The sequence below is a fragment of the Lupinus angustifolius genome, chromosome LG06 (genome assembly GCF_001865875.1).
Source record: "Lupinus angustifolius cultivar Tanjil chromosome LG06, LupAngTanjil_v1.0, whole genome shotgun sequence".
In the NCBI taxonomy this organism is placed as follows: Eukaryota; Viridiplantae; Streptophyta; class Magnoliopsida; order Fabales; family Fabaceae; genus Lupinus; species Lupinus angustifolius.
Window position 1 is genome coordinate 32,846,434 of NC_032014.1, and position 18,263 is coordinate 32,864,696.

Sequence of the window (18,263 nt, forward strand, 5' to 3'; positions counted from 1 at the left end):
TTTGGCTGATTTTTATACATGATGAATAACTTATTGAGAAAGCAACCACACACTCTAAAAGTATTGGATTAGTTCTGTACCATTCATTAAAACACAAGTTTTTATGAATGGTGATAAAATAGTGTAAAAATTGAGATTGTCAAAACTGGTTTAAGATGAGTATTTTGTTTTTCCAACCCTGCTTTTTGTTTGTTAATTATTACCTTTCATTTCAAGTTTCCAAACGTTAGGTACAAGTTTCACATCCCTCACCTTTCTCAATCACACTCACACCTTCCACACTGATTTTTTACCTTACTCCTCTTCATTCATGTTGAATTATTGATCCACACTAGTTATGATTATATTATACATGCTTCTTTATCTAATGTATCTTAGTATCTTCTATCTGCTTTTATATAAGAAGTGAAGTTCTTTATCATAGCCAAATTCATCTTAATTTAGATCTTTGAACCTTTCTTAAATCCAAAGACAATCACTTCAATGAGAACCTCCAAATTTGCATGTAGGGTATTGGATTATCCACTATGCCTAGTTCTGATTTTTGTTGTATGTTTACTATTGTTTGGTATAGTCTCAAGATTGAATATTCCAAATGTTTCTTATACCACAGTCACTAAATTTCATCACTATGATCATAACCATGTTGTTATATCAAAAGGAGAAGGGTACCCTCCAGTTCTAGCATATTGGATTATTGGCACAAGAGGAGAAAGCAATAAGATGTTGAGATTGTTGAAAGCTATATATCATCCAAGAAATCAGTACCTACTTCAACTTGATGATGCATCTTCTGAGTCTGAGAGAATGGAATTAGCTATATCAGTTCATTCTTTTAAGGTGTTTGAGGCATTTGAAAATGTGAATGTCATTGGGAAAAGTTATGCTATCAATAGGATAGGATCTTCTGCACTTTCTGCTACTCTTCATGCTGCTGCTTTGCTTCTTAAACTGAAACAAGATTGGGATTGGTTTATCACCTTAACTGCTTCGGATTATCCTCTCATGACTCAAGATGGTAAGTGTAATGTAACTGTGTAACTAATGTTTACTTTATACTAAAGGTTGACATCCGTGTTTTAAATTGTAATCGCGGTTACTGTTATCGTGGCCGATGCGGATTGCGGTCATCAAAGATTGTACAATGGTCTTCCTCTTAACTATTGCATACTTTGTTTCCTAAATTTTTTATCACTTTTGAGCAGATCTCCTTCATGCTTTTACATTCTTGCCAACTCATCTCAACTTCATTCATTACACTAACAAAACAGTTCAGAAAGTGTAAGTAATCCTCAAATTAAGATCTGGCTTATTTTCATGATTATATGCATGCTATTACGTTTCAATATTCCTTTTCATGATGAGACCAACCCTCCATGTTGGAAACAGAAAAATAAAGAACAACCCTTTTCAAATAGAGTGTAATATCTATGCACCGTCGGTGTAAAGATTTATACACAGCCAATACATCATTCACCACATGTATTATTACTTTTTTGAAGAGTCGATGATGATTAAGAATGAACGGTAGATGATGGAGTGACTGTGTATGAAACTCTTACATTGTGAATGTGTATATTTTTTTCTGTTTCAAATATGTGAATCATATTATATGAAATAGGGTATAATATGTTTCATAACCAATGCAGACAAAGAAACATTGATCAAATTGTGGTAGACCAAAGTTTACATGATGAAAGGAGTAGTCCACTTTTCTTTGCTGTGGAGCCCAGAGACAAGCCAGATGCTTTTAAGATATTTGGAGGTTACTCTTCTTTCAAACTTCACACTCATATGTTTCCTAAGTAGATTACACATATGGCATTGCTAAAAACTACCCTTATTAATCAAAAGATTCAAAATTAAATAAAGTCTCAAACTATACCCTAAAAAATCCAGTTTCAACATTTAATATAGTGAATACATCACTTTATGGTAGCAACTACGGTTGCTATTGTGGACGTGATTATGGTCGTGATTATAGTCAGGTTACGTTTATTGCAATTGTCGTCATACAGTAAAACTATGAAACAATTTTGATAATTGAGTTTTGAGAATGAAACAATTTTGATAATTGAGTTTTGAGAAGGAAACAATTTTGATAATTGAGTTTTGAGAATGAAACAATTTTGATAATTGAGTTTTGAGAAGGAAACAATTTTGATAATTGAGTTTTGAGAATGAAACAATTTTGATAATTTCTTATGTAATCTGATTAATAGGTTCACCCTGGATGATCCTTACAAGGGATTTCATGGACTACTGTGTCAATGGATGGGACAACTTACCAAGAAAACTCCTAATGTTCTTCACTAATGTGGCTTATCCACTTGAATATTATTTCCACACTGTCTTATGTAACTCCCTAGAGTTCCTTAACACCACTGTGGACAATAATCTAATGTACAATCTTTGGGACACTGATCCATCTGAAACCCAATTAATTGATTTGTCATACTATGATACAATGTTGGAAAATGGAGCTGCATTTGCACATCCATTCGGAGAAAATGATATTGTTCTAGACAAAATTGATGATTTGATTCTTAACAGAACATCTAATGGTTTGGTTCAAGGAAAGTGGTGTTCAAACACAGAAGCTGAGGATGAGTTATGCATAATGTCTAGCAACATTGATGATGTAAAGCCAGGGTTACATGGGATCAAACTTAAAACTATGTTAGATGAAATTGTCAAAAATAAGGTATATAGAACTAGCCAGTGCCAATTCCAATAGTGGTGAAAACTAGAGTGTTATAGAATTTTCAGCAAATGTTTCATGTTCATATGTGCTACAACTTTGAGTTTTATAACGCTATTACTAATGTTTTGCCTTACAAAATGAGAAGTTGTCAACTTTAGTTGTACACTATAAACTTTTTACCCTTGTAACACTCTAACAGATTGAAATTGGCTTTATGTGTTGCCACTCAAAGCTGATCTTTTTCCATTCCTTTACACTCATCCCACAGCAATTTCATCAAACATAATTTCGTTCTTTTTTAGTGGAGAAGTCTTATATTGGATATGAGGGGATGAATGAAAGAGTCTATAAGTGAAAAATGTAAATGAAATTAATGCATTAAAGTTTTTGTTCAAAAATATGGTGTCTCATTTATGACTTTTCACTTTTTTTCAGACATCGGTAATAATGGAACTCCACGATAGTGATTTGATCCGAAACCTTTTTTTATTCTTTTTCTGTTGAAATATATTATTGTATAAATTAGAGACTTACTATTTTATTCAAGCAACTAAGAAAACTGAACATACAATAACTTCTCTATATGTTATGCTGAATTTGTCATATAGGAAGTCATACCAATAATTATTTTTGTTTGATTTGGTTTCTCAATTTCATTTCCCTTTGCAACATTAGTCGTATTTAAAAAAATGGATAAAGTATATCATGGTCATGAGGAGATAAATTATTTTCTTCAACCACTAAAATTATGACATATGTTCTATCTAATTATTTTTTAGAAAAATATTTCTAAAACTAAATAAAACAATAAACATGTCACACTTTTAGTGGTTGGGAAGATAAATTATCTTTCGACATAGTGTTTGACATGTGTCTTGTTTCTTCATTTATAATATATTTTAAAATGAAAACAACTTGAAGGAAGAGAAAAAAGACATATGTCAAGCGGTATATGCATTTAAGGAGATAAGTAATCTCGATGAGATGCTTTATTATCTTAGATGATTAAGTTGTTTCAGAATAAAGTATATCTCTATACTAGAAAATAATTTATTTCCTCTCACCAATAAAATTATGATATATATATTATTTCATTTAGTTTTAAAAATATTTTTAGAGAGCGGAAAACTTTATTTTCAATTTGTTTACTTAGTTTGATGTGTGAGTGATTTTGTGCAACTTATCAGCCTCTCTCTCTTGTAAGTTATACTTTCATGTCCAACTCCAGTCACCGACCACCTGAATCCACCGTCACCGACGATGATAAACGCCGCCGTGATGCTCCTCCACCTCCCTCCGACACTCCTGTATTCCGCATCGTATGCCCTGCTTCAAAGACCTCTGACCTATTATCATCATCATCCCTAACCGTAACCGGAACCAGAATAGCAATTGACGAATTTACCCTCCCACCTTCACCCGACCAACGCATCATTCTCATCACTTCTTCTGAGGATCGTGATATCATTAGTGATGCCTCTTCTTTTTCTTCTTCTTCCACCAATGCTCAGGTTGCGTTGATTAGGGTTTTTGAGAGAATCGTCAATCATGATGATGATGATGATGATGATGATGATGATGATGAAGATTCAGTGGTTAGTTGTACATTGATGGCTCCGAGTTATCAGATTGGGTATGTTCTTGGTAGAGGAGGTAAAATTATTGACAAGATCAGGCATGATAGTGGTGCTCATGTTAGGGTTTTACCTAAGGATCAATCATCTAATTCTCATCTTGAATTCATTCAGGTACATACATAAATGCTTACATTGCTTAATATGAATATGATAGTATCAGGTTTAATTGTTTGGATTGTTTAAGATAGGATAGAGTGGAATGGAACTTGCCCGAATGTATTCCATCGCATTCAACACACTTACATAGGTAGCATTTGGTAGCCATATGGGCTATGATGTGTGTTCGGTGTATTCTATGAACAGATTTAAAAGGGGTAAGACTAATGACTAAAACAATGAACATTTTGGTGACAATTAAAGGGGTTTGTAACAAGAGGGGTTTCGGGTGTAATTATTCCAAAAACACAAGGGAGGCCAGTGTAATTTTCCCTTAAATTTGTTGTTGTATTTACACTAATATCATTCCAAAGCAAAATAACCTTAAATATGATGTACTGTATACAGATAACAGGAAACTTTGCTGCCGTAAAGAAGGCACTCCTCTCAGTTTCAACTTGTCTTCAGGAGAGTGCTACTGCAAGGGTGGTGGATCATCCCCCCAACTCTGCTGCTTTTAGACCTGGGCCTGGGGTACCTCATGGAAATGGACTACCTTCACAGCATGAACCTTATCCTCAACGGGGTTATGCACCAGGTCCATATGCTCTTGATCATCATCCCAGAGGCTATTCTTTTCCAGGGCCTGAACCTGGTCATAGGATGTTTGTGGAAGAGGAGGTTGTGTTTAAGCTATTATGTCAACAAGATAAAGTTGGTAGTCTTATTGGGAAAGGAGGTTCCATAGTGCGGGCTTTGCAAAATGAAACTGGTGCATCTATCCAAATTGTTGATGCTGGACCAGATTCAGAGGAGCGGGTGGTTGTCATATCTGCACGAGAGGCATGACAGCTTAACCATCTTTCATTCATAGTAGTCTTTATTAGATTGTGGGGAAAACTTATTACTTGCTCATACAGACATAAAATACTGCACATGCTCAAATAGTGAATTCTTTGATGATGCCACATTATGCATCTTGATTTGTGATAGCTTTTAATGTGAAGTTGACAATAACCTTGTAATATCTGGTCTGTGATGTTTCTTCTATGATTTTGCTTTGGTGGGAGTGCATTATGCTAGGCTCTTCGATATTATGTCTCAAAAAGGCTGCCAGGTCGTCACTTTGAATGTTTGTTGATAGTTTTCTCTGTTTTGATTATCTTCTATAATCTAGTCATAGTGACTTTTCTCTGAGTTGGTAGTTTTCCCTGCGATCATGTTTGCTATCTTTTAGGAGTGCCATAGACGGAAATTATAAAACTTGATACTATTTTCATGATATTTGTCAGAGAACAGAACTAAATTTTGATTTGACCTTCTGCAGACTCCAGAGCAAAATCCTTCTCCTTCACAAGAAGCCGTTATTCGTGTTCATCATAGACTTTCAGAGATTGGATTTGAACCTAGTTCTGCAGCTGTCGCTAGGCTTCTTGTGCGTTCACCACAGGTAGGCTGCCTCTTGGGCAAGGGAGGTCACGTCATCTCTGAAATGCGAAAAGTCACTGGTGCTAATATACGTATCTTCTCGAAGGAACAGATTAAGTACATTCCCCAGAATGAAGAAGTTGTACAGGTAACTGTTGCTTTGGACATTTGAATGTGAACTATATATACGTATTTGGTGCAATGCACAAATAAAAAATGGTTAAGGTTCCATCTTAAAATCAATTGCTAGTGAGAGGAGTAGTCCAATAGGTATTTAAACTACACTCGGAACAATGAGATAGGCGATGAGAAAGTTACTTCTAAACATGCCACTCCACAAAAACCTGTCGGACTAGCCGAAGGGTTAACTTTTTTGACCCATGGCGAAAGGATATTTTTTGGGAGATCATAATGGAGAGAAATTGGGCTTTGGATCTGATACCATTGTTAGGATCCGCAACCAAGAAAGTTGCAACCATTGGAGAAGCTCATTGCTTCAGGGTCATGGGAAGAATGAAGAGCCACCAATAAGTGAGACATCACATCTTCAACCAAAATATTCCTAATAGAACCCACAACCAAGGAGACTCCAACCATCGGGGAAGCTCATTGCTCCAGGGCCATGGGAAGAGTAAAGGGTGAATCTCGTAGTGTAGTAGCTAGAGGGAAGATGCTGACTTTTAGCTATTATTTGCCATATAGTGCTTCTGTAAGCATGCACATATATTTGTTTTGAATTTCAGTAACTTGTTCTTTCAGATTGACTTGCTCTTAAAAATATTTAATTTTTTATTGCAGGTTATGGGGAACTTGCAATCTGTACAAGATGCTTTGTTTCACATAACCAGTAGAATTCGCGAAACCGTCTTCCCAATGATGGCCCTTCCTCCAAATTTTAGTGGACCACCTCCACCACCATTCCCCGAAATGCCACCTCCTCCCTTATTTAGACCAGGAAATCATTTGATGTCCTCCGGCCACCCTCCTCCTCCACCACCACATTATGTTGGGCCTCCTCATGGAATTGACCATTCAGGTGTTCCCTCACTCCCTGTTGATCATCATCATCAGCGTGCATTTTCGCATGGTGTTGGTCATGGTCCTCCACCTCCAAACATGGATCGTGTCCCCTATCCTCGTGGTTACGAAGATTCAAATTCTCCAAGATCATGGAATCCTCAGGTCAGTTTCACTTTCACAGTTTAATGCTTGGGTATCTTAATGTCTAAACTTTGGGGGAATTGGGATTTAATTCTTTTGCTTCATCATTCCTCCGCCCTCAATGTGTAAAAGGATGATCTTGTAACCCTTTTAGGTTTATTTTTCAGGCACATAACAGAATGAATCCTGGGGGAACAGCTGATACTTTGAGTGTGGCTTCAAGAAATGAGACTCCTGGAAAGTGAGTCTGAGATAATTTATGATTGCTATGAACTTATTTTATAAATTGATAGATGATGTGATGCTTTCTGCATTCATAAATATAGTTGTTGTGCTTAATATTTTATACTGGCATGTCTGTGTATTTTACAGGAATGGAAACCTATTACAGAATCCAAATAGCTCAACTGTTGAGATCACCATTCCTCATATGTATTTAACCCACGTGTGTGGGGAGAACAGTAGCAACCTAGTTCAAATTCAGCAGGTCTGTTTATATCTCTTTAGTAATTCGTTTGCTATTGAATAAATTGTGCTATAAATTGTATTAGTAGTGTTATCATTTGATTTGACTCTAGAATTTTCCCCCCTCAGATATCTGGTGCAAGTGTGATGGTTCATGATCCAAAACCTGGGGCCACTGAAGGGCTGGTGATTGTGTCTGGAGCACCAGGTCAAACTCACTTTGCTCAATGCCTAATTCATGCTTTCATTTTATGTGGGCAAACTGCAGCTTGAGATTAGAAGGATGATGAGGCTTTGATCATTGGTGTATATATGAAGTTGTCATTCTTGTCCCATTATGAGATTTTAGGCACTGTTTGTCGAAATTGATTTATGATAGAGTATTATGGCGTCATTCAATTCATGTATCCGATCCTACCTAGTGAGATAAAGGCTTAGTTATTGTTGTTTTATCGGAAAGTTATTTTTTAAACATTTCGGTAATGTAATGTCAGAATGCACAGCTTAACCACTGACTGTTTACTTGATCAGGAGATCGGTTTCCCCTATGACACACATGACTCACGGACACACCAAATTAAGATACAGCATTGCATGTATATAATTAGATTTGTGTGTTGTTGTGATGTACAGACATCAGTGTCTGACACATTAGGGTGGTGTGTCCTTGCTTTATATATTTATACATTCCACATGAATACCATCCATGGTGCAGCAAGAGCCAAAAGAATACCTTCGGAAATGGCAGAAAGATTTGTGAGGCAGAAGAAGACTTATATGAGGCAAACCATATTAAACTATGACCCACATACTTGTGCACCATAGTTAATTGTTGCCTGTGATCATACTCCAACAAAATTTCCCCAAAAGTGAAATACTGACTGAACGCCAATATAGAAGCCCAAGGCCACCATCATACTTAGGTATGGTGAGAGTATCTCACCCAAACAGATTGAGACTATGCTTACTAACACCTCCACCCCAAACAAAATTCATCCTCATTATATTAATCTCATTCAAACACAGAGTGAGCTTTATACAAAGTTAGCATGGTATAAAGTCGGAACGGATTTAGCAAGACATAATCTTCCCGCTTTCTTTAAAAGATTTGATTTCCAAGTGGCTATACGCAGCTGGATCTTTTCCAAAATTGGAATAAACATAGATCTTATCTTGGGACCTTACTTTGAGCAAGTGGAACATCCTGATAATTTCCAAGGTAATTAACAATTCACATTCTTGGAGCACATGAACTTTGAGCACATAAACTTGGGTTTCTCCACATTCACCTTTAAGCCCCATGCTTAGCAAAAGTCTTCAAGAGTTTCAGTTATAATCCCCATGCTTGGCAAAAGTCTATAAGATTAATTAGTGTGTACTCCAAAAAATCCCAATTAACTATATCATAGATTTTTTTCATATCAACTTTGAAGGTCATGACTCCCTTTTTCATCTTTGTCTTGTGTAAGTAATGCATAACTTCTTTGGCTAAAATAACATTATCTATTGTACATCTTCCTATGATGAAGCTACTTTGAAGGGTTGCGCAGGATCCTATGTTAACTAGGTTTGACCTGATCATGATTAAGCCTGAATTTGATTGGGTTTTATTGATTCTCGGGCTGATTTTGAGTTCAAAAGTAACTTAGAATATTTAGGCTTGAGAAATGGACAAATATGATCTACCTCATCTAATGGTCACTGATTTGTCATATTTGTATGCATCTATTCAATTGTATACTGAGTAATGAAATATCTTTGACACAGTGTCATTGATTAACAAAATACATACATATATATTATTTCAACTCTCAAATTACATATTCATAATATAATATTATGAAAACTGTATCTGAAAAAGTATACATTATATTTATTCGAATCAACAATCGAATTAAGGTTCAAGCTAACTCGATCGACATTTATGGTTAGATATGGCACAAGCCTTATCACATGCTCACCCCTACTACTTTGTAAATGGATAAGATCATCCAAAAAAGAGCCAAATGTATTGAAGTCACCTTAGCAATCAACTTGTAGAGACATTACACGGAATAAACACTAGAGACATTACGCAGACTAATCGGTCTAAATTCCTTCAGAGAAGTTGGATGATCCACCTTTGAAATGTGAAGTTGGATGATCACCTTTGTATACGTTCACTTCCTTTTGGAAAGTGGAAAAAAAAATTGTTTCCACGGATTTGAAAGGTCAAAGTAGTTCTTAAGAAAGCGGTTTCAATATGGATAATGGATCCAATTCACCGGTTTTCATGTTACAGCAACTACTCCGGTCTGATTATTAAAACACTGAAGGAAAGCAAAGCAATATATAAACCACGAATATCCATAAAAACAACACTCTAAACGGCAATTCATCACTGAAATTGACTTGTAAAATGAAAAACAAATTCAAGCTTGCAAGAAGATAAAAGTCTGATGTTCTACATCCAAAATTTAAAGACGGAAATTTGAGTCTAGACATGAACTTTGAAAGACAGCAATGTAAAGTTTGATTCCCTAATAATAAAATAGTGGAGATGCCTAATTCATTCTCCTGATTAGCTCATTAATGTAGTTCTCCCTGTTTCCAGCATCTCCACCTTCAACATAGTGGTTCCTCTTCTTCTTTAAGCCGCCCAAAGGAGCCTTCAGCTTAAATGGCCAGAGGAAGTTGTTTGCTTCCTTGAAATGAGGTCCAACAGTTAGGATCTCATGGATAAGATCTTCTGTGGATATGATTCCCTGCTTCCCGAGTCCCTGAGATTCATCCAAGCAAGTTAGTACGATGTATGGATTCGAATTGTGACGTTGACAATAAGAAAAGTATAAAACTAACACACCTGCTCGATGATGGAGTTATCAGTCAGAGCAATTCTCTGCTTGTTTAGCTTGCCGTAGCCCCTCTTGTAAATAAGTTCTCTCACACTCTTCAGATTTGGGTATCTAAAATAAGATAGGGAATTCTTAGAATTGTAAACAAGAATAATCAAATTCAAATTAGCAAAACAGAGAGATAACATACCCATAGGTAACATAAGGCTCAACCCTGCGCAACATGTTCACTAATGGCTTGTTCACTTTAATGAATACACCATTGAAAACCTGTTGCAGAAAACTACAAGAATCACGACATAGTTCTTCTTATGCAAATAAATTGGTTCATAGACTCCAAAAGCCAACATATAAACTACAACGCATTACAGGTTCATAAAAACAATTCTTCTTAAGAACTTAAATTATTTTAATTTTTTATTGTACACTGTTATGTTGCAAATAAACAACAACAACAATGAAACCTTTATCCCACTACGTGGAGTCTGCTACAAAATCCTATGCCGACATAATGCTCTACTATAAATCATATATGATGCAAATATATAAAGCAGTGCAAATAAAAACAATAAGCACCTGTCTCAAACGCAAGAGCTGGAGAATCTTCCTAGTCTTAGGGTCCATGCCATTAATACTGAGAGAAAAAAACAAATAGATTATAGTTATAGTGGTATAAACAATAAGATTAAATTATGAATTGATTAATAGTGAATCTAATTAAAATAAGAATTCATACCCACGGATGCGAATAATGAACAAAAGCTTAGGTTCAGGATCAACATAAAATCCACCTCTAAACTTAGCCTCACGTTTCAACCTTATCAATTCCTTATCTTGATCAGTGTATTCTTTTGCATACAGTTTTGCTCTGTTGAATATGAGCTTACGGTTCAAAGATCTATTCTTCTTATCAACTTGAGCTTGTTTTGATTTAGCCAATGCCCATTCTTCTGATCTCTTCTGCTTCTTCAACACTGATTCTGGTACTGTTATTATTCCTTTCTCTTCACCCATTTCACTGTTTCAAAACACAACAACAATAATAATCAGAGGAATGAATGAATGAATGAATGATTGATTGAAGAGATGAGAAATGAACATACAAGGTTAGGGTTTTCTGTGCGGCTTCGAGAAGAGTATTGAAGTGAGTGAGTTAGGGTTGCTTTTATTATTTGTAGTCATCATCACCCTCTCATTCTTTTCACAACAATATGGGCTTTGACCCGGCCCAATCCATTTATTCAACATAACAAAAATGTACTAGTCATTCTGCCACATTCCTATCATATCTAGCTAAATCAACCCACGGAAATAGTGACTCTAAAGATTTATACACATTTATTATATTATCTACGATCGACTTTTTTCAAGAGTTAATGAGACAAAATATGAATGGTAAATTATGCAGTAACAGTGTAAAAACTTATATATTTTTACTGCATACTCATTTTTAACAGAGACCCATGCATTGGGTACTAGTAAGTACTATATTTTAACACTTTTCTACTTCATTCATAATTCATATTAAGTAAGTGGTTACTAAAAAGACTGCAAAATTACAAAAAGCGCCGTCTGTGGGAATCGAACCCACGACCACACGGTTAAAAGCCGTGCGCTCTACCAGCTGAGCTAAGACGGCAACTTGTTATATTTTATTATATAATACGAGAACAGTATATGTTTGATTTCAGCTGTCACAATCACTTTCAAGTTTCAATATAATATACCTTATATATATGTTAAAGGAGTATTATAACAATAAATGAATTTAAATGGTTTTAAACATGGGTAGTACCTCAGATCAAAACAAGCATTACATCAAAACCATACTTCAAAAATAAATGAAATACAGCATGTGCTCTAAAATATCCATTGAAGATTGCATTATCAATTGTTTCACCAATTATGAAGAGTGACTGAAAAGTGCAACCATACTTTTAGAAACTAAAATGTTGAACACAATGAGTAATGGCAATAACTTCACTCCACAAAACACTGCCCTCAAATCTTTTCAATAAAATAAATACAAAACCATAATAAGCCTTGGGCTCTTAAACACTGAAACTCCCAAAAGGGTACTTTAACTAACAACAAAAATAAAATTTGCTATTACATTGTTCAAATGTCTTCACTGCAAAACTAACAATAACAAGAATAGGCAAAATGGTTTTTCTTGGAGATATAAGGAGACAGGAAATTCGAGGCCGGAGCAGATGAATCTGGAATATCAGCTGGGACAAATATCTGAGTTTTACCATTACCAATTCTTTTACCAGCTACATTTGCATACAATAGACCTGAAATTGCTGGCACAAATACATCACTTTCAGAACTTATGTAGAAGTCAATCACTTTCTCCAATTCCGAATCTTGAGAATCCTGGAACTTTGTCTTTTTATCGGCCGGTATGATGGCCTCCTGCAACAGTTTCCACAGCCAATGAGAGACTTTATACTAAGAAGGTAGGATATTGATGTGACACAATACAGATATGTTGTTATGCAAAAAATTGTAAATTACTTGAAAGAAGTATCAACAAAGTATCTAAAAAGTATCAAATTATCCAACAATATACATATCAGATGCTGGTACGACGGGCATGTTTAAGTATCGGTGCTTCATAGGAGTAACCGAAAAAGGAAAAAAGTGGTGTGCATGTGTGTGTAAATGTGTGTTTATGAGAGAGAAGATAAAATAATAACAAACATCTTACCTTGGTGTAAGTTTTGGGAAACATATCCTTGAGAGAATCAAGACTGCCATCCCACCTTGATTCGGTCACGTAAATTGTGGTATCCTTCTGAAAACCGATCTTCCTCAAAAACATTGCAATCTCTTGTGCATTGTAGCAGCTCTTCTCTTTCTCTCCATCCTCACTTCCTTGGCAACCCTTCTTATCCAACATCTCAACCCTTAAATCCACTGCAATAAATTGGCCGTCCGACTTTCGGCTTAAAGTTCTAAGTCTTTCGACCATTGAGTCGACGAGGTCTTTAATTTCTGGCTGCAACTCTAAACTTCCATACATCGCTAAGCATGCAATAGAATCAGTGTTACCATTTTTGCCTGCCTTCCTCATGTTCACTGAAGGAAAGTATGTTGCAAGCCTTATATTTCCCTTTGATCTATAAATAGGTTCAACATGTGTCATTATGTAGTCTTCGGTGACACGATTAGGGACCTTCACGGCAGCAATTTTATTTTTTGATATGTTATCTGGAAGATCCTTGACCACTCTGACAACTCCTCCCATGCTTTTTGTGAACACGTCAACGTCATAAATATCCTCAAAGTTCCTGAGACATTAAATAATGTTAGGTACACAGACAAAAGGATCGTCTATGTGTTATTCAACAATGTCTTCCAATAAAGCGTTTTTTTCAAATTAAGCTATCTCTGAAGAAAGCATGCAATATGAATGAAACAGAAACTGAAACCGCATGCCTACTTCTATGGTAGATATCCACAGAAAAATGGCTTATAGAATAAACTACCATTACTATGAAGAGGGAGGAATGTTTTCTTTTTCTTTAGTAGTTATCACTAAAGCTAACTCAGCAAAGATGCAAAATTATTCGACACTGTGTTGTGTGTGCATCTGAGAGAAACGATTAACATAAACATTTTCATCCAGACACACCTCTTCCAAGTACACGCTCAATCTTAAAGAGTGTGGAAGTCGGCACTAACCTCTTGTCACCAGGTTGGCTTCCTCTGATGTCAGGGATCACAAGTGTTGCACCAAGACTTCTAGCAACAATCACCGCATCTGCTATCTGAAAAAATGTATTACCGTAAAATTACAGATTATGAAGGAGGACTCTCTCAGGATCTGACAGTATCTAAAGCTAAAAGTCGAGAAATAAAGAACAACAAGTAACAACTAACAACCATAGATGCAAGCACCTAACAGAAACAGGTGGGAGATATAGGTGGAATAAAATCAAACGGCAAAATCAAGTGCTCAACTCAATACTAGTGAAAAGAAGTATAGTGAAATGGAGGGGAAACAACACTTGGAGCAAATTAGTGGTGAGGAATTAAAATCTAGAGCGACGAAAACAAGACACTCGAATATGAAAACCTCCTAAAGCAAACAGAGACGAAAAGGAAAGAAAATAATTGAAATCAAAATAACCTCAAAATTGCAACAATGCATTTGGATAAAGATGCACATTCTACCTAGATACAATAGCAGAGTAGCAAAATTTATAAATCTTATCCACAAACATTAGAATATGGTACCAGAATTTCATAAAATGTTTACCCCTTTCTTGCCGATATTATACGCAACAATGGCACCATTTCTTTTTTGTAGGGAGGAGAGGACACTATCAAAGGGATAAAAAAATATTGCTGATGTTTGAGAGATAGCTCCAACTAAATAACTTGGTTCCGTCTATTTAGGCATTGAAAAAACGACTCTCCATAGATGTTTTTGGACAAAACGATTAATGTAGAATCGAAAACTATGTTGAGTTTTACTTCAAGTTTGATAAGTGATTTTAGTTTCACTCTAGCTATGTTCTCCCATGTTTTTTGTTCTAAGAATCATTTAAAAAAATCCTAACCAAACAAGTCATGAGATAAAAAAGTGTTGTTGTTTTTTCAAAATAAAAGTGTTTATTTTGACAAATAATCCTAACTAAACACTCTATTAAGCATAACGGTAGAATCAGTTACCTGAGACATATGGTACTCCGGTCCATTGGTTAAAGAAAAAATAACAAACCCCTCAGTCTGCTCCACATCATCTGCAAGTCAACGCGAAAAATATATGAATTAATAACCACAAAAAAGATCGTTAGTTCGTCAACAATTTGCAAGTCTTTAAAAGCAAATCTTACCTCCAGATGGCTTGGCCCAACATGGTTTTAGCTTGTCAGCAGCATCCCCCTTCCAAAGTCCTACAGTCTTCCCTACATTAGTACCTTCGAACTTTGAATTTTCCAAGTCGGCATCGTTTGTTGCTCCAGGAAATTTATCCTTATAAAGCAAAAAAGTAAAAGAAAGATAAGTGAACTACGTTAATCATAAATATGATCAAATCATTGCCAAAATAATTTCAGTGATTATAGAGCTTAAGTTAATACTAATTTTGGAAAAGTAAATAGGCAGTGTCCAAAGGGTGAAGCCTTTTAACATCAAAAATTGTATGTTGAGTTTTGACAACTAACATCCAACAACTTTTGAATACAATAGCAATTTTTTGTCACCATGTTTATGTTACTAAGGATCTATCATCGTACATGCTTTATGATGTGTATATAATACAAAATAGGTCCTTGAATTCCATTTATCTTCATTGCATTTCTGCAATTCAGATTTGTTTGATAAAATGAATTAATTCTTCTAGATTGATGGCTCTCCAATCGAACCACTTGGTAAATTTCATGTGGATCTTATTGGAACAAAACAAGACCAAATAAATATGGAGAAAGTGAAAATATAGTGATCTTGCTTAAGCAACAGAATGAAATCAAATAAAATGGTCCCTTTTATGATACGTGTAAGCATTATGTGCATATATGAACTTATCTTTTCATTTTAATAAATAAAAAAGACAAATATTGAGACTTACTTGAACAACAGCATCAAAATGGTCCCTTTTGATCATGTGTATAAGCATGACAAACATTGTGATAGTAAGAATACCAGCCACCACTTGCCTCAAATCTACTCCCATCTTTTGTCTCTCTCTCTTTCACTTGGATCTTGAAGCACTTCTTCTATGTCACTCACTTACTCTAATTGAATTGAAGAAAATAGAGAGTACCCAGAAGAGATTTGAAGGTAAAGATTGAAGCTTTAACAAGTTGAAGTTCAACACATGGAGGTGGGGGACACACTGCCACAACACAACTCAACTTAAGACACTGTTACTACAACAACACAAGTTGAATTGTTGAAACCTGTTTTTATCAACACCACCAGAACAATCATGTGCTGCCTAAAATCTACGTGGACTTCTACCTTTCTATTTTTTTATTCTTTTTACAATTCAAATTTTCATTTCATTTATATTAAATAATTTTCATTAATTATTTATCAAAGTTTTACATAAATGGATCAAGTCTTTTTTTAATAGCACACCTGCTCCAGAAGTGTATTATTTTAAAAAGAAAACTTATTTAATGCCAAAAGGGATCAATAATGAAGAGAGATGTAACATCTACCCGGTATTATTATTGAGTAGTGGCACTCTTTTTATTAATAAGTTGGGTCTAATAAAAATAACTACACTACACTTATGAGTTATGTTTGATAACACAAATTTATAGTTTATTTGTCCACTGTCACAATGTAAGTTTATAGCTTTCGAGATAACTTATATTTTTTTAACTAAGTTCCTAAGCTACTATATCTAGCTTGGTGAACAAAATTTGAATGGAGTTTTTATTGTTTGAAAACTAAATTTCAGAAGGTACTTCAAATAATTTTCAGAAAAATAATAAAATCTTTATTGGTCAGATTCATCCTTTGAAATCTTGCCAAATTACAATAATTACCTCACTCTAAAATATCTACTAATCATTAATCTATCATCATTAATGTTAGGCTTACATTAATATTGCATATGACTAATTATTTTTTATAAAGGGTGGAGTAAACAAAACCTATTATCATAAATTCATGAGGATGAGATAAGTTAGGTCATGTTTACCTATAATAGGTTGACATGTTAGCAACATTTTAGTGAAATAATGGATATAATATTTAATGAAAAATACATATAATATGTGTCACATTTTTAGTAGACTATGAATAATTTATTTTGTGATATGAGAAAATACATTATTGTTACGATAAATAATACTTAACTCAAGTTTACACTAAATAAATATTAAAATATGAAAAAAAAACTAATATATATATTTAATTACTTCACTTAATACTCATAAATAAATAAATAGATAAATAATATTATTCTTTTTTAGTCAATAGCAAGTTTTAATTAGTTGCACAACTAATTTTATTAATCAAATTTTATTCAATTGCCTCTAACTATAAACTCAAAGCTTCACAAGTACAACCTATTTTTTTTAAAAGAAACTCGTAGTAATTTGAAGCTTATTAATCATTGTAATCTTTTTTACTAGAAGAAATGGAAGGAGCTTGTATTTTAAAAAATGAAGCATGTAGCTTTTTAAAAATGGAATTCATAGTTTTTGAAAAGTTAATTTAAGTAACTTTTCTAAAAATATAAGAGTTGTCATTCCTTGTTGACAAAATGACATTAATGATGCTAACAAAAGTATTATGAACATGTACCATAATCCCCATTTCTTTTAAAGCTATAATTTTAGGGTCTATTAACCAAAATGATATCACAATTCACACCAAGAGCAACAACAAAAAACATAATATATTATTTTGTGGAGAAAAGATAAGATGGTAGCGGTAGATCCAAAGATAGATCTATAATAATTGTATAATAAACTTAGCAATAGCATGTGCAGAGATTGGCATTTGGTTTTACTTTATGAAAAAGAAACAAAACAAAAGTTAGAAAAGAAAGGTAGCCAACCAAAATGGTAAGAGGCAACAATCTGGCTATCATTGGTGAACTGTCATTACCATAGTAACCATCATTTTCATTAATGGAGAGATAAATGTCACATAATAATACACAAAAAGTAAAATATAATAACATTTTTATTTATTTGTTTATTGTGAAATTACATTTTTGTTATTAAAAATACGTATAAAAACAATCACTTACATTTCTATTGATGAAGAAGATGCTTGTTATATTGGCATTTGGTTTATTTATTAATTAATTAAGACTTAGGGGGTTAGGTAGTTGTACGAATACGACTTTGTGGCTGAATCATTTACTAATTCTGATTAACTTTTTATTTTATTATAATCGGCAACATAATTTGTGTATTCATAGTTTAATTATTTATTATAAGATGAGAATATTATACAGTACTT

General features: G+C 34.3%; 4 protein-coding genes and 1 non-coding gene across 7 annotated transcripts; 2 read left to right on the forward strand and 3 right to left on the reverse strand.

Moving 5' to 3' along the window:
* LOC109351387 (beta-glucuronosyltransferase GlcAT14C-like) lies at positions 232-2,985 on the forward strand. The gene is made up of 4 exons (XM_019592880.1): positions 232-1,018; positions 1,206-1,281; positions 1,650-1,765; positions 2,223-2,985. The coding sequence occupies exons 1-4, from the start codon at positions 484-486 to the stop codon at positions 2,735-2,737; spliced, it is 1,242 nt and encodes a 413-aa protein (XP_019448425.1). The 5' UTR covers positions 232-483; the 3' UTR covers positions 2,738-2,985.
* On the forward strand, positions 3,861-7,843 carry LOC109351388 (KH domain-containing protein HEN4-like). The gene is made up of 7 exons (XM_019592881.1): positions 3,861-4,452; positions 4,846-5,280; positions 5,765-6,013; positions 6,664-7,047; positions 7,194-7,267; positions 7,399-7,513; positions 7,621-7,843. Exons 1-7 carry the CDS (start codon positions 3,919-3,921, stop codon positions 7,762-7,764), a joined length of 1,935 nt encoding a protein of 644 aa, XP_019448426.1. The 5' UTR covers positions 3,861-3,918; the 3' UTR covers positions 7,765-7,843.
* LOC109351390 (60S ribosomal protein L7-2-like) lies at positions 9,804-13,971 on the reverse strand. 2 transcript variants are annotated; one of them, XM_019592885.1, is made up of 6 exons: positions 13,966-13,971; positions 11,062-11,343; positions 10,902-10,959; positions 10,516-10,595; positions 10,334-10,436; positions 9,804-10,250 (listed from the first exon to the last, which is right to left on the reverse strand). In XM_019592885.1, the coding sequence occupies exons 2-6, from the start codon at positions 11,337-11,339 to the stop codon at positions 10,035-10,037; spliced, it is 735 nt and encodes a 244-aa protein (XP_019448430.1). In that variant the 5' UTR covers positions 11,340-11,343; positions 13,966-13,971; the 3' UTR covers positions 9,804-10,034. The 2 variants fall into 2 exon arrangements, with proteins under 2 accessions (XP_019448430.1, XP_019448429.1); XM_019592884.1 differs by lacking the exon at positions 13,966-13,971 and adding an exon at positions 11,429-11,476.
* TRNAK-UUU lies at positions 11,892-11,964 on the reverse strand. The gene has a single exon. It is a non-coding gene; the product is annotated as a tRNA-Lys (tRNA).
* LOC109351389 lies at positions 12,343-16,232 on the reverse strand. 2 transcript variants are annotated; one of them, XM_019592883.1, is made up of 7 exons: positions 16,077-16,232; positions 15,907-16,046; positions 15,173-15,311; positions 15,009-15,079; positions 14,016-14,101; positions 13,039-13,621; positions 12,343-12,743 (listed from the first exon to the last, which is right to left on the reverse strand). In XM_019592883.1, exons 2-7 carry the CDS (start codon positions 16,009-16,011, stop codon positions 12,465-12,467), a joined length of 1,263 nt encoding a protein of 420 aa, XP_019448428.1. In that variant the 5' UTR covers positions 16,012-16,046; positions 16,077-16,232; the 3' UTR covers positions 12,343-12,464. The 2 variants fall into 2 exon arrangements, with proteins under 2 accessions (XP_019448428.1, XP_019448427.1); XM_019592882.1 differs by having other exon boundaries at positions 15,907-16,231.